Source organism: Macrobrachium rosenbergii, chromosome 12 (assembly GCF_040412425.1).
Source record: "Macrobrachium rosenbergii isolate ZJJX-2024 chromosome 12, ASM4041242v1, whole genome shotgun sequence".
Lineage (NCBI taxonomy): Eukaryota > Metazoa > Arthropoda > Malacostraca > Decapoda > Palaemonidae > Macrobrachium > Macrobrachium rosenbergii.
This window is the reverse complement of record NC_089752.1, coordinates 58,026,675-58,042,319: the sequence shown is the minus strand read 5'-3', so window position 1 is coordinate 58,042,319 and position 15,645 is coordinate 58,026,675. Positions and strand designations below refer to the sequence as shown.

Sequence of the window (15,645 nt, the reverse complement as noted above, 5' to 3'; positions counted from 1 at the left end):
CTCTGGACCTGGTTTAGAGCGAATGAAACCCAAGATTTAAAACGGTCTGTGCTTCTGCAGTGAGGGGATGGTTAGAGAGATTTAGCACATTATTGGGTAGGCCAACCCAATAATGTGCTGAATCTCCCGAAAAGATTCCAAAATGCGTTAGTTAGTTTAGAAAAAGGTGGGATATCATCATCACAAAATCTGACAAAGACGGGAAAATAGTTCTCTTAGACAAGGAGACATACATCAATAAAGTTCAAGAACTTCTAAACGATGCGGAGACCTATGACAAATTAACGAAGTATCCCACAACAAATATTGCTGCTCAATTTAACAAATCAGTCAGAACCATAGGGGGCAATGAGAAGGACATAGAACTACTAGAGACATTCAAGGTAATCGACCCTTCTCTCCCCTATTTTGACCCTCATGAAAACATAAGATGGCATTCCTTTACGCCCCATAATATCTAGCAGGCTCATGCAAATTATCAAAATGGCTCGCAGACCTGTTATCACCCTTTTCTAGGAACCTTCTCATCCTCCCACGTCAAATATGCAGAGGATTTTATACAAAAATTTAATAGTTTAAACATCCCTCAAACAACATTAATTGCTCAGCCCAGACGTCGAGTCATTATTACTAAAGTCCCGGGATCACATTACGTGTTGTCTTTCTTAGAGGGGAAGTTACTGTACAACCATATGAAGACCATTTTCCCTTGGCATAGATAAAACTTCAAAACTTATCAACCTCTGTGTAACTAATGTGTTTCATTCAATGGTAATTTTACAAACAAAAATTTGGCTGTAGCATGGAAGTCCCCTATCACCCTCTTTAGCAACTTGTACATGGAATATTTCGAAACAGAATCCTTTGTCGTCTATCAAACCCCGCAATATGATCTGGCTTAGATACGTAGATGATATTTTTACTTTCAGGACAATAGATTGGGAGACTTTAATAATTTTTAATAGACTAAATTCATGTTCAAACCATAAAATTCAAACGGAATGGGAAAAGGAAGGAAAACTGCCATTCTAGATGTACTGATCATAAGAGAACAGAACAGATATGCCTTCACAATATATAAGAAACCCACTGCTGTTTCCTATATTCATTTCTTAAGCTACCACGATGTCTCCGTAAAGATCATGGTAGGGTGCAACTTATTCTCAGGGCTTAGAATGTGTTCAAATGAATACCTAGACAAAGAATTCAACACGATCCGGGCCATAACACCTAACGCAACTGCTCTACCCAACCCATTATCGAGAAGGCTATCAACAAAGCGAATAAAATATACTACAAAGGTCCCACTCACAACAGACAAATAGATTTTAACAACAAAATAAAGCTTCCGTACGACGAAAATATCCAAAAAGCCACAGAACAACTCAGGTCTAACAATAACTTTCATCTTCCATTATCCCAAATCCTTCGGGAGCTCGCTCATTAACGTATACCAAATAACAAAGGGAAGAAGCCGAGTTTACAAGATACCGTGCAGCAACTGTAGTGAGATTTACGTAGGGGAGACAGGTAGATCGCTCGCAAAGAATAATAGAGCACAAAAGGTCGGTAAGATATGCTTTGAGAGTTCGGGGATTTTTCCGCATATCAGAGATACCGGCCATTCCATAAACTGGAGGGGCGGAACTTGGTTTTCCAAAAGTAGCTGTCCGTACAAAAGAAAAAGATGCTGGAATCTGCCCATATCAACAATATGAACTTGTCAGGAGGACATTGGAAATCGGACGACATCGACGTAATCCTCAGACCGCTCCTGAAGAAGGTGTCCCAGGAAACACGACCTCCAGAATCGTCGCCAAACGGGGGGTTAATGAGGCCAAAACCACTAGGAATTGGTTACTGCCTCCTTCTTGAAACGGTCACCTGCATACCATCGGAGACTTAATGCCACACCTATATATGCTTTGTATATATACCCTTGTAACATTTCATCTGTCCATATTCTACCAGTGAACAGGGGCACAGAAGCAAGTGCCCGAAATATATGGTTGCAACGTTTAAATAGTGTTTTATGGGCCTTCTTATATTCATATTACACTGTGGTATTACAGGAAAAGACATTCATATATATATATATATATATATATATATATATATATATATATATATATATATATATATATATATATATATATATATATACACACATATACATATGCATATACAGTATATACTGTACATATGGGTATAATACTGGTAATATCCGTACACACTAAGATATATCATTCAGTTGTTCCACAGAGGGAAATGAAAAACCTATATGATTTAAAAGTGCCCAATAGTTTCGTCAGCCTGTGAACCTCTTCTTAGAACGTTTATTAAGGAAAGAAAAAAGAAAAAAATTGACAATGTTTGTCCCCAAGAAAGGCCTAAAATCTGAAAACATGTGGAACAAATTTACCAAAAACGCAGGACAGTAGCAAAGTACAATAAGCTCAACTGAAAACGTAGGACAGTAGCAAAGTACAATAAGCTCAAAACAGTAGTTAAGTAATTGCAAGTTACCAAAATGCCAAAGAAGGTAATATGTTCACTTGAAAAGCAGCATAACACGCCCCTGTTTTCACGGACTGACGCATTCCATTTTTTTAAAGATTTTGCGAGCTCCAAGCAGAGTGTCTCAGTTTTGATACTCTTTTTACATATCAAATTTTAGATGTCTGCGTTGTCACATTTTCCAAAGAAATGTCTTCAAAAGATGAACTACTTATAAAACTCTGAATCATGCGTCGGAATCTTTGGAAGCCTATTTTCTCAGAATGGGGAAAAATGGCGTTCGCTGTTCGTCAACTAGGGACGAGACAGGTAAGCATAAATCAACAAACGTACATATAATAGTTTAATGGATTACGATAACCAATTTGCACTGACGTCTCATAAGATGTAAAATCTTACCTGGAAGAACCCTAGCTCTCTGTTCCTCAAATTCGTTAGCTGTTTCGAGATTATTAGAAACAAATCCTTTGGAGAACCTGCGGACAAATTAGACAAATTGTTTTTGACAATTTGCTTTGGTTTCGACCCACAGGTAATTTGAGGATGGGAATGAAAATGAATGCAAGTGACTGAGTTTTTACCTACAGAATATATTAAATTTAAGAGTGTTCATTTACGAAATATCTGTATATACATACGTATATGTATACGAACAATTTATACATATATATATATATATATATATATATATATATATATATATATATATATATATATATATATATATATATACTGGATATATATGTATATATATATATATCCACATGAGATTTATTTGATACTGTACCTTATCTTAGTATATAATATTTTGAAGGTCTGCAATCTTTTGGAAATGTCTTTGACGCCACAGTTATAGAAAGTAAAACATGTCCCGGCTGCGTATGTATTCACACGTTCATAAAACACCTGTTGAAGAGAAATTGTGAAATTATATATTTATCATTTTCGAAGAATAAATGATACTTGTAAATTTAATATATTATTAGAATCTATATGATATGATATCCTGTATATTCATGGGTATAGATGGAGTAATGTTTCCAGTCTTAAAGCAACAATTATAAGGATTTGTATAAAGCGTATTTTTAATATTTATTAAGAAAATTAAGGTTTAATTGAATTTCTTAACAAATATACAGATTAAACACAAAATTTTTACGCAAGAAATGTTAGACATGTCTGGATAGACTCTCTTAGGAAAATTTTATTTAAAATAATCTGTTTTCTGAAGCTGAAGGAATTCTATTGATTTCAGTCGAATATTTCCTCCGTAGAGCCAATTTACCGTAGTGGTAACTTCAAATTTTAATTGTAAAAAATATATGTTGTTGTAATTATTTCTAACGATTCGTGGAACTTCACAGAATCAGAATCAGCTAAACCTCATAAAAAAGTGTTTGATAAGGAAAAAAACATTTTCGCTGGGTGTAGTATTTTTCCCCGGGAGAAAAACATCTCGTAATAATCTTTATCTTATAAAATATAAACACTTGTATTTGGGGTAAATATGAAAGGTGTTAATCGGAAGAGGAGTTACAATTACATCTAATAATTCTAAATCCTAAAATGGCCTAGCTAACAAGAGTGACTCAGAGAAATAATAAAACATAAAAACTTTTTCTTTTAAAGGGGAAAAAATATTATAACGGTCCTTACGTCGTTTTTCAAGGACAAAAAAATTATGAGTAATTTCAAACGACCATGGTTCTTAAAGAAGAAAAAAAATTAAGACTTTTAAAAATTTGATATATACAATTTACTTCAGACGTTTTTAAAATTCGTCAACGGAACTGAAACCAAGGACGTATTCTCTTTAGGAAGAATTTTTTTTTTTGACATAAACTATGTTTTGCAAATAGCCTTCATAATGGACAAAAATGCTTTACAAGCATTTGTGACTAGACGTGTACGACAGATCATGAGATATTTCGTATAATTCCAGTTGTAAAGTTTGCATGTAATGGGGATATATATATTCTTATACACAGTTTGTATATATATATATATATATATATATATATATATATATATATATATATATGTATATATATATATATATATATATATATATATATATATATATATATATATATATATATATATATATATATATGTGTGTGTGTGTGTGTGTGTGTGTGTGTGTTTGTGTGTGTATATATATATATTTATATTTACATGTGTGTATATATGTATATATATACATATATATATATATATAAATATGCGTGTGTGTGTATGTAGGCTATACGTATGTATACATAAATGTATATATGTATATATGAATAAAAATTATCCACTTTCCATCATGAATCGATAAAAAAAAATGAAGTATACATACAAGTCAACGCCCATCCCTGAAATTCATGAGTAAGTCTTAATAGGAATTCTGATAATTGCTCACTCACAGGCGACTGATGGAGTGGTATGACTAATAAAAGTTTAGAATGGCATGATGCCATTATTGACTATTTTAGGAAATTGTTGAGGAATATTAAGCTTTCTTACACGCATGTCAGTGGCTGAGTTTATTATAACTCAATTTATTGTCTGAGATTCCTAAAAGTAATAGATCTGTCTTCAATTTATTTTCTGAGATTCCTAAAAATAATAGATTTGTCTTCAATTTATTGTCTGAGATTCCTAAAAGTAATAGATTTGTCTTCAATTTATTTTCTGGGATTCCTAAAAGTAATAGATTTTTCTTCAATTTATTTTCTGAAATTCCTGAAAGTAATAGATTTGTCTTCAATTTATTTTCTGAAATTCCTAAAAGTAATAGATTTGTCTGCAATTTATTTTCTGAGATTTATAAAAGTAATAGATTTGTCTTCAATTTATTTTCTGAGATTCCTAAAAGTAATAGATTTGTCTTCAATTTATTTTCTGAAATTCCTAAAAGTAATAGATTTGTCTGTAATTTATTTTCTGAGATCCCTAAAAGTAATAAATTTGTCTTCAATTTATTTCCTGAGATTCCTACAAGTAATAGATCTGTCTTCAATTTATTTTCTGAGATTCCTAAAAGTAATAGATTTGTCTTCAATTTATTGTCTGAGATTCCTAAAAGTAATAGATTTGTCTTCAATTTATTTTCTGAGATTCCTAAAAGTAATAGATTTGTCTTCAATTTATTTTCTGAGATTCCTAAAATTAACAGATTTGTCTTTAATTTATTGTCTGAGATTCCTAAAATTAATAGATTTGTCTTCAATTTATTTTCTGAGATTCCTAAAAGTAATAGATTTGTCTTCAATTTATTTTCTGAGATTCCTAAAAGTAATAGATTTGTCTTCAATTTATTTTTTGAGATTCCTAAAGGTAATGGATTTGTCTGTAATTTATTTTCTGAGATTCCTAAAAGTAATAGATTTGTCTTCAATTTATTGCCTGAGATTCTGAAAAGTAATACATTTGTCTTCAGTTCATTTTCTGAGATTACTAAAAGTAATAGATTTGTCTTCAATTCATTTTCTGAGATTCCTAAAAGTAATAGATTTGCCTTTAGATTCAGCGTCTTTAAGACAGAGTGGTTCGTGGTAGTAGGTTTTGATAGTTAACATTAGCAGTTATGACTTGGACCATCTTGTTTGTCAGTGTTTCATAATTTGTATTTTAAGACATTTCAGTTTCACAATTGATCGCTGATCCCCTTTTCCTGCCGAGAGCAACGAGATTTGCTGAACAGTAGTACCAATATGCAGTAAATGTGCCTCGCTGTCGAACTTCTCAGTTAAGAGGTCCTTTATTCCTCACGCCGTTGGACTATGGAACACTCTCCCTGAGGATGTCTTGCAAATGGAACCTCAAAAGTTCGAGCGAAGATGTACAGTAATACGTTACTGCCCTAAACCAATTCTCCTTGTTTTTGGTAATTTACTTACATTTTTATCTATTTATTTATTTATTATATTGTTCATTTATTTTTTCTCTTCTAAAAAATGATCTCTTCTTTTTGTATTTCCCTCCTAACTTCTGATACTTCTTTCAAATGAACACCATATTCTTTGGAAGCTTGGATTTCAAATAAATGGGGACTGTGAACTTGTTTCTTATGAACAGGGTTCATTTTATAGATAATAATAATAATAATAATAATAATAATAATAATAATAATAATAATAATAATAATAATAATAATAATAATAATAATAATAACCTTCTTTGCCTTGAAAATTGTCCAAGTTTTTTTTCTTTTTTTTTGGCAGGACAACGTTCCCAAACTTGTTTAGGAGTTTTTCTTTACTGGTGTGGGTTGTATTTTTCTGTCTAGAAGAAAGTTACACAGTACTTTTCTCTGTAGCACTGCTAAAACAACTTAAGAAGTAAAACCATTCATTTCACTAAAAATTAACAGAGAGAGAGAGAGAGAGAGAAGCGGTTAATTTCCAGTGGCTCGAATAGTTTTATATAAGTTGTTTTACTAATGCTGCAGAGAAAAATACTGTATAACTTTCCTTTGGACAGAAAAATACAACCCACACCAATAAAGAAAAACTCCTAAACTAAATAAATTGAAGACAAATCTATTACTTTTAGGAATTTCAGAAAATAAATTGAAGACAAATCTATTACTTTTAGGAATCTCAGAAAATAAATTGAAGAGAAATCTATTACTTTTAGGAATCTCGAAAAATAAATTGAAGAGAAATCTATTACTTTTAGAAATCTCAGACAATAAATTGAAGACAAATCCATTACTTTTAGGAATCTCAGAAAAATATATATATATGTATATTATATATTATATATATACAGGATGTATATATATAAACATATATTGTACACATATATATATATATATATATATATATATATATATATATATATATATATATATATATATATATATATATATATATATATATATATATATATATATATATATATATATATATATATATAGGTCTGTGTATGTATGCGTTTGGTATCTGTATATGTGCGCGTGTATACTTGTTGTATCTTTACAAGCATGTATTTACAACATTGTCCTTAACATGCAAGGAAATGACGGTTTTAAGTCTTTCCCTTATCTGGACACAGACGGCGTTGTATTGTACCGCTGGCTAATTAGATAAGCCCATTGTACCATATACGCTTCCTGCAGACCATTGTAAACCTTGTTTGGTTCGGGAGGTTCTTTAGATCTGCGAAGTGTTTGTTCGCGTTTGTTTTCGTCCCCACTTTGTCATAGATTATTCCATAGGAGAGCAGTTGTGTTTCTTTTCGCTCTGTAAGAATTAGATATGTTTGTGTCGACGTGAGATGAAAGCGAGCGCTTTGAAACAAGAGGATATCATGTTGTATGTTACAGTTCTTTGTGCAATCGATTGCCGTCGTGAGTTTAGTTTTCACAAAATATATGAAATATACCGACTTGTTTTATTATAGACATTTGACAAAACTACGTTCCAATGTTTTCTGCCTTTTATTATCAGAAAAATATTCCTTTTTCTATAAAAGTATTCTTTATAAACTTGCGGAGTTTTGTTATAGACATTTAACAAAGCTAAGTTCCAGTGTTTTCTGTTTTTTATTATTAGACAAATATTCAGTTTTCTACAAAAATACTCTATATAAACATGCGGAGTTGTTTTGTTATAGATATTTAACAAAACTGTTCCAATGTTTTTTGTGTTTCATTATCAGACAACTATTCAGTGTTCTGAAAGGATACTTTAAGCCAATGCGTTACTTTAACCGTCTAATTCCGAGGCAGAATGAGGAAGTGTAAAGACAACAGAATCGAGAGGAAGCTTAAAGAAAAGATGTAAAGCTGCGTAAACGGACCAATAATACAAATAAAAAAAGATAAGAGAAACGTCGAACTGAGTTTTTATTTTCTTTGCAGTAGCAGCAAACCTGCTTTCGATCTTGATACATGAAAGACTTTGTTTTAATTTAATTTTCCTGTATATTTTGTGCCTCATTATATTTTCTTGCTACGCGTCTTCGTTAATTTTTTGTTAAATCGTCGTAGCCAACCTGTTAACGGGAATTTGAAAATAAAGATTTAAGAAATTCCTCCTCTAGTATTTCACCAGTTTGCATGTACATAATATCAGCTGACTAATTTTTTTCATTTGTAGGCTTTCATCCACGAAACATAAAGAGATGTGGTGCCGTTAATTGTCATGAAATCTTTAAGCAAAGAGCACAACAATGTAGAGTGGTTTACTGAATCATTAACAGGGAAAATGGAAGAGGAAAAGATCGTTGGGGTAATTCTGTGAGAAAAGGATTTAGGAGATTTTGAAAAGATAGGGCTTTAGTACACAGATTAAGAGAAACTTGGGTATGGCGAAGTTGAATTATTTTAGATGTTATCAGTGATTTTTTTCTACCTGTGTGTGTTTGTGTGCGAGTGTGTATAAAGCAGCTTGGAGTTTTTTAGTACTGAAATGAAGAATTCTTTAAAAAATTTTTTCGGTAAAAAAACCATCATAGGGGTATTTTTATTTAATAACGTTATGAATATTGATACTTAAAACGTTTTCAGATGGTTCGTAACGCTTTCACCTGAATCACTTGATGATATCGGCGTGATATAAGCCCTACAGATTTAGGATAAAACTTTAGTAACAAAAAATATCAAATTACATCGAGTATTAACTTCAATCATGTCGAATCGACAGGATTAGACGCTCCAGTGAATAGCGAGTCACAAGCGTAGCGTGGTACTTTAAGAAAAATATCTTAATTTTGGAAAAAAAAATTATGAGAAAAATTGTTGGTATAAATCAAATTCATGTAAAAAATTCCAAAATTGCAAAAAGATATTAGTCTTTGAACCAAACATCCTTGATATAGGAAAACAAAATGGTAAAATGAAAAACCTCCATACTGAGAAGATTTTTCCTGTAAACATACCAAATTATATCAAGAATTCCAATTTTGGATTGGCTAAAAAAAATATTAAGCTTTAAAAAAGTCTACAGGGAAAAAATCACGGGAAATGATAGATTTTATAAAATGTTTTTCGAATGGAATAAAATCACAGGAAAAAATTGTTGAACTATCCAAGAAATAATATGGTAAGGTAAAGGAAAAATAGTATAAGAACCCATCAAATAAAACAATATAGAAAATTATTAAATGTAATAAAATCTTTCATCAAATGAGGAAAAGCCAGAGGGGGGAAAAAGGCAAACAACCCCCCTAAAAAATAAGTGATGGGTAAAGGTAATGCAAAAAAAAATATACGAATCCATTAAAGAAAAAAAAAAATAATATTAATTTTGACAAAATCCTTTCTCATATGGGAAAAAACGTCAAAAATGTCAAGCAATCCAAAAAATAGGAAAAAGAAAGGTAAAGGTAAAGAAAGGTGAAAATATACGAATCCATCTAAGGAAAAAATATAGGGAATTATTAATTTTGATAAAATCCTTTATTAAATGAGTGAAAACCAACAGGAAAAAATGTCAAACTATGAAAAAGGGGGAAAATGATTAGAAATGAGAAAATCCTTTATCAAGGGTGAAAAACCCGTAGGGTAAAAAAGGGCCAGATCATAAAAATTGAGGTAAGGGAAAGTAAAGGTAAGGAAAGGTGAAAAATATCCTCGTACCTGAGTGCTTGTATACGCGTCCCCATTGCGATAGCGCGTGATATGGCGAGACCTCCTTGCGTAATGGTAACAAACTGCCTTCCACCAAATGACGGGCAGAGCAGATTTCATGGACTCGATCATGGCCAAGACCTGCGTTGCCGGGGTCGTGTGGGTCAGCTGGTCAGTACGGCAAAGGTTACAGGTCACCATTAGTAGTAGTATTAGTAGTAGTAGTAGTAGTAGTAGTAGGGAAAGGCGCGGCAATTATCGCAAATTTAATGTTGGAGCTTGCTTGGTAGATAACCGGGGTGGGGAGGGGGATAATTGGTGGTGGGGTGGGAGGGCGGTGGCGGGAGTTGCATTGAGATGTTTGGATTTTTATGCAATGACCAGATTTATGTACTGTTGTGTTATTTTTCTTGTTTTTACTCTTTTTTTTAAGACTATAATTTGTTAGTACTCAAATTATATCTCTATAAGGGGATGGGGCAAGAAAGTGCCATCACTACGGTTAGTGGTGAAATTATGTTTTAAATATTCAAAAATAATCTTTTAAATATTTAAACCTTTTCCAGGACTATAATAATAACATTGATTGCTTTACTCGTATGTTAAGATAAACATCTTTTACCCCAAAAAAATCACGATGTATATTTTTTGCTAACAATGAATATTTGACAATAAAAAAACCACTTTAACCCCGCCATTCGTAATTTCCATAAACAAATTATATGAATGCCAGTAATGAGAGCTGCAAGTAATCCTTCCATTGTTCACTAAAATTACATGAACAAGTAATTGCACAAATGAACCCCACTAATTGGCGTTGGCATTGAATGATTTTGGATCAAACGAATTTTGCACTGACTGATCAACTAGTCTTCATAACGCGTCAAGAGAATCAAATTACGAAATCGCAAAATTGCGTTCCTCTTACTTGCGCCCTGGTAGGACAGTGGAAGCACTCGACCAGGTACACCAGGTAGAGCATAGCTAAGAAGGCTATGGGTATGTACAGGTAACCCTCTTCACATGGACTCAGGTGTCTCGTCTTCGTGATGGGAAAGTTGTCGAAATTGACGATGATTTTCGTCACCTGTGGAGAAAAGAATGTGTTTTCCTTATCTCTGAGGAAGAAGTGTCTTTTCCCGGTATCTGTAAAGAAAATTTGTCTTCAATTTTTTTCTTCTTCTTGCATGGATGTCTTTCATTTTCTTGAACTTTGAGGGAAATTCTCTAATTTTCCACTATTCTAAAGATGAATAACTTTCATGTCGTTACCTTAGAGGGAAAATGTTTTCAAGTTTACCCCGCTATAAAAATTAATATCTCTACTTTTCGTTGCCACTGAAGAAAATGTCTTTACTTTCGTATCCTGTTGACGTGAGTGTCTTTCCTTTTTAGTTATCTTTAGAGAAAAATCTTTGATCTTCGTCCATCGTAAAGGTGTATTACTTTAATTTGCCTTGTCTCTTAAGGAAAATATCCTTTAATTTCGTTCCCTATAAAAATTTCATCTGTAGAAGAATGTCTTTAGTTCTCGTCACTTACAAGAAAAAAATGTTTTTCGTTTGCTTTAGAATTGAGACAATATATTCAATGTACCTCCTATAAAAGAGGGAAATATCTTTAAAGGTAAAGGAGCACATCTTTTAACACTGTAATTTGAATTAGATTATCATATTAAATAACAGTGTTTCGCTTTCTACGTGAAATGACGACAGTATCACACAGAGATAATTATGAAATATTAATACCCTCTGAAGAACATTAGATTATTCAGACCCAAAAGCAAACGAAATATTACAGAAAATGACGTTGGGTCATCCCATGTTTTCCGAAATTGTCATTTTGAAAATCTCAAGTACAAACATTTTAAGCATTGAATAAACTGGAAATTCAGATGCCTGTAACGAATTGGTCAAGGAAATTAAGGAATATTTTCTGCACGTATGAAGATAAAGAATTTATTCACTGCAGTAGTGAGGAACGAAAATACTTACTCCCAGTTTAATCCTAATATAACACGAGACAGGTACAAGTAGCTTACCTGCGTAAACCTGCACCAGGTGATAGCCGCCAAGCAGGCTATGATAAGAAGGGTGAGGATAAAGCACTTCCAGTTGGCTCCGTGGCGTAGCGTTTCACACACAGTTTGTCGTTCTGGCCGTTGCTAGAAGAAGTGATAATAATAATAATAATAATAATAATAATAATAATAATAATAATACCCGTAAGAGGGTAGTGCCATCAGTGCATCTAATACGATGCTCTGTAGGCTAAAAACAAAGTTCAGTATACCTTAGTTTAACCAGACCACTGAGCTGATTAACAGCTCTCCTAGAGAGGGCTGGCCCGAAGGATTAGACTTATTTTACGTGGCTAAGAACCAGTTGGTTACCTAGCAACGGGACCTACAGCTTATTGTGGAATCCGAACCACATTATACCGAGAAATGAATTTCTATCACCAGAAATAAATTCCTCTAATTCTTCATTAGCCGGCCGGAGACTCGAACTCGGGCCTAGCAGAGTGCTAGCCGAGAACTCTACCGGCTCGTCCAACGAGGAACTAGGCATTACTTAATGTTCTTTGCGGCGTCCCTTCGGCCCCTAACTGCAATCCCTTTTCATTTCTTTTGCTCTACCTCCATTCATATTCTTTCTTCCATCCTATCCTCTCCTAACAATTTTTTCGTAGTGCAACTGTGAGGTTTTCCTCCTGTTACGCCTCTAAAAACCTCTTTACTCTCAGCTTCCCTTTCAGCGCTGAATGACTTCCTAAGTCCCAGTGGTTGGCCTTTGGCATAAATCTTTATATGATAATAATAATAATAATAATAATAATAATAATAATAATAATAATAATAATAATAATAATAATAATTTCAGCTCGCCTTTACTGCAAAAGCTTTGAAATTAAAATTCGATTCCCTAATAATTTCATCATCAGGGTCTATCAAAAATTTATGGAGAGCTTGTTCAGTTCTCTTTATCAGTCGCTAATAGTTATTTTCGGTTCTTTAGAGTTTTCATAATGTAAGTGAGATAAAAGCAGCCTTTCGGAAGCTCTCCGTATAAACTGAAAAAATTTGAACAACAAAATCATTACAAAATACTCATAGTAGCTTCTTCTTCTTCGTTTTAACTTGCTTTTTTCCCATTTTTATATGGGGTAAGCACGATGCCTTCTTTGAAGGACTTTTGATTTGGCAGTGGGGCAGGCCGTAGCCTCGATGGGCTGCCCTGCCTGACATCGCTTTGACCCCTAACAATGTGTACATGTATTGTACGAAATCCCAGCTCCCTTTCTCCCAGCAGCGAGGAGAACTGGGCGGTTAGGTCGATAGTTCGAGACGTGTGAGGTGTCTGTTATGTTTTTAGAAGATGTCGGAGGGGCTTTGTTTATGTGTGTATTAGTCTGTAACACCCATTTGCTATCAGCAAACCTATCCGTTGATTACCTACGTAATCCCGGGGTGTCTTATACGGATAGCAAAGTGTCCGCCTTCTCTGACCGGTCGGCTGCGGGGATTGAACCCTCGCCACAGACCTCTATGAAGTCTGAGGTTGTTGCTCTACCGACCGAGCCATCGAGGCTCCAAAATACTCATAGTAGCATGAGTCATAAATTTGGAAACAAATCCACAGTTATGTAACTGCTCAAATATATATAAATACAAAGCCCTCCATAGAGCTTTATTTTTAACTGTATTTGTACAGTGACATCAATGTGGATTTTTCTCCAGCGAAATCATTGTGCGTTGTGATCTTCAACGAAAACAAGTATGGTAAAAGGTATAATTATTTTCCATTGCTATTATTAACACTGTTTTTGCCCTTCCATCCAACAAACATTAACCTTCTCTCACAGCCCTTCCCCCACCCCGGGCCCTCCCAACCATTCCTATCAAACTGTTTATCAAAAATATGAGATTGAGAATTTTAACATCTAATTAAAATATCGTCATCTGAGGACTCAGATGTCCAGTTTCACGGTTCATTTAATTTCGAGAGTCTGGCGAAAAAATACCGCTGATTTTAAGGCAACCTTTGGTCTGTGCATTTATAATTAGAAGTTGTTTTCAAATCATATTAACATAGAATCCACTTATCTTCATGTTATTATTATTATTTTTATTATTATTATTATTATTATTATTATTATTATTATTATTATTATTATTATTATTATTATTATTATTATTATTATTTTAATACTACAGTAGGTTACTGAAACCTGGGTTGTAAATCCGTAGATTTCCCTGGTGGTATTTCTTTGTGGTATTTCATTTTTCTTCTTTTGGACGTCTACCTGGTATTTCTGGTACTCTTTCCGTCGACATGTTTCGACGAGCTCGATGGTCATCTTCTGGAAGATGACCATCGAGGTGGTCGAAACATGTCGAAGGAAATATTATTATTATTATTATTATTATTATTATTATTATTATTATTATTATTATTATTATTATTATTATTATTATTATTATTATTATCAAAGAAAACACTAACACGTAAAAATGAAGTATCCCTCAAGTGAACGCGGTTGAAAGACTGAAAATAGAAACATACGATGATATGCAGAAAAGGTTCCGCAGTAATATTAAAAAGAATCAGTTCCAAAATATTTACATATATGTCAGGTTTCACAAAAGACTTTCCAGAGCTTTTATTGTAAAAGTCCACCAACGTTGGACGAAAGCTCCTTAAAGTAATTGTGTAACTAGACAAATTACGCACATTTTTTGGCATTTTCTCTTTTAATATTGAAATGAACCCTCTATATTTAGAAAGTATGACATCATTTACTTGCATCAGATACGACGTTGTGTTCAGTTATTTATTCACACACATGAAAAGACGGACCTGAGTTTTCAGAGGTGGTCTGATCTTGTATAGAGAATGGGGGAAGAAAGACGTTTTAGAATGAAGAGGTTGAAGTGACTGCTGAATTATTTTTCTATACGTTTGCAATCTTTCAGAGAAATCTGCTTTTGAAAAAATACAGAATAAAGTGATATTTGGATGTATGTGCGTGTATGTGCTTACCATTTCCCGTATATAAAACTGGGAGAACGAAAGAAGATTAAAACATTGCTTTTTCCGAGGGATTGAAATATTGTTCTGGAAACTGAAATAGAGCGTTTGAATATTTTGCAGTTTATTTCATTCCTCTTTTTGTGAATAGACCGAAGTATTTGTTAACTGTATTTTTCAATTTCGTAATATTTTTCCCATATATAGATGGCAGTCCTTGAATAAAGTTTGCCAAAAATGTTGTATTCGAAATATGCTTTGTTCTTCATCAAAATGGTTTTTAAGATGCTTTTGCTATAGTAATAGTTATTCTATGACCATCATGTGTGAGGTGATGCAATGATCTTGTTGGCTGAATTTCCATATGATCACAGGTATTCGAATACGTGTAAAGTGTAACGGATGGACGGAAATAGATTGTTTGTTATATACTCATTTTTTAGGGAGTGGGGGCTGTAAAATGAAGAATTTATTGTCATCATAGTTTTGAGTTTGTATTTTAATAATTTACTAATATTTTATCTATTTATTTATTAATGT

At 33.0% G+C, this 15,645-nt stretch overlaps 1 protein-coding gene and 1 long non-coding RNA gene across 2 annotated transcripts in view; one reads left to right on the top strand and one right to left on the bottom strand.

Moving 5' to 3' along the window:
• The window catches only part of LOC136843682 (transmembrane protein 151B-like), a 264,510-nt gene that overhangs the window by 8,164 nt on the left and 240,701 nt on the right, over positions 1-15,645 (bottom strand). The window contains exons 4-8 of the mRNA XM_067112244.1: positions 12,117-12,239; positions 11,004-11,162; positions 10,085-10,243; positions 3,305-3,423; positions 2,927-2,993 (exon numbers count right to left, since the gene is read on the bottom strand). Of these exons, the coding sequence (XP_066968345.1) occupies positions 2,927-2,993; positions 3,305-3,423; positions 10,085-10,243; positions 11,004-11,162; positions 12,117-12,239 (627 nt within the window). The remainder of the gene's footprint in view (positions 1-2,926; positions 2,994-3,304; positions 3,424-10,084; positions 10,244-11,003; positions 11,163-12,116; positions 12,240-15,645) is intronic.
• LOC136843683 (uncharacterized) overlaps positions 1-15,645 on the top strand; it is a 252,254-nt gene that overhangs the window by 225,971 nt on the left and 10,638 nt on the right. The window lies entirely within an intron of this gene.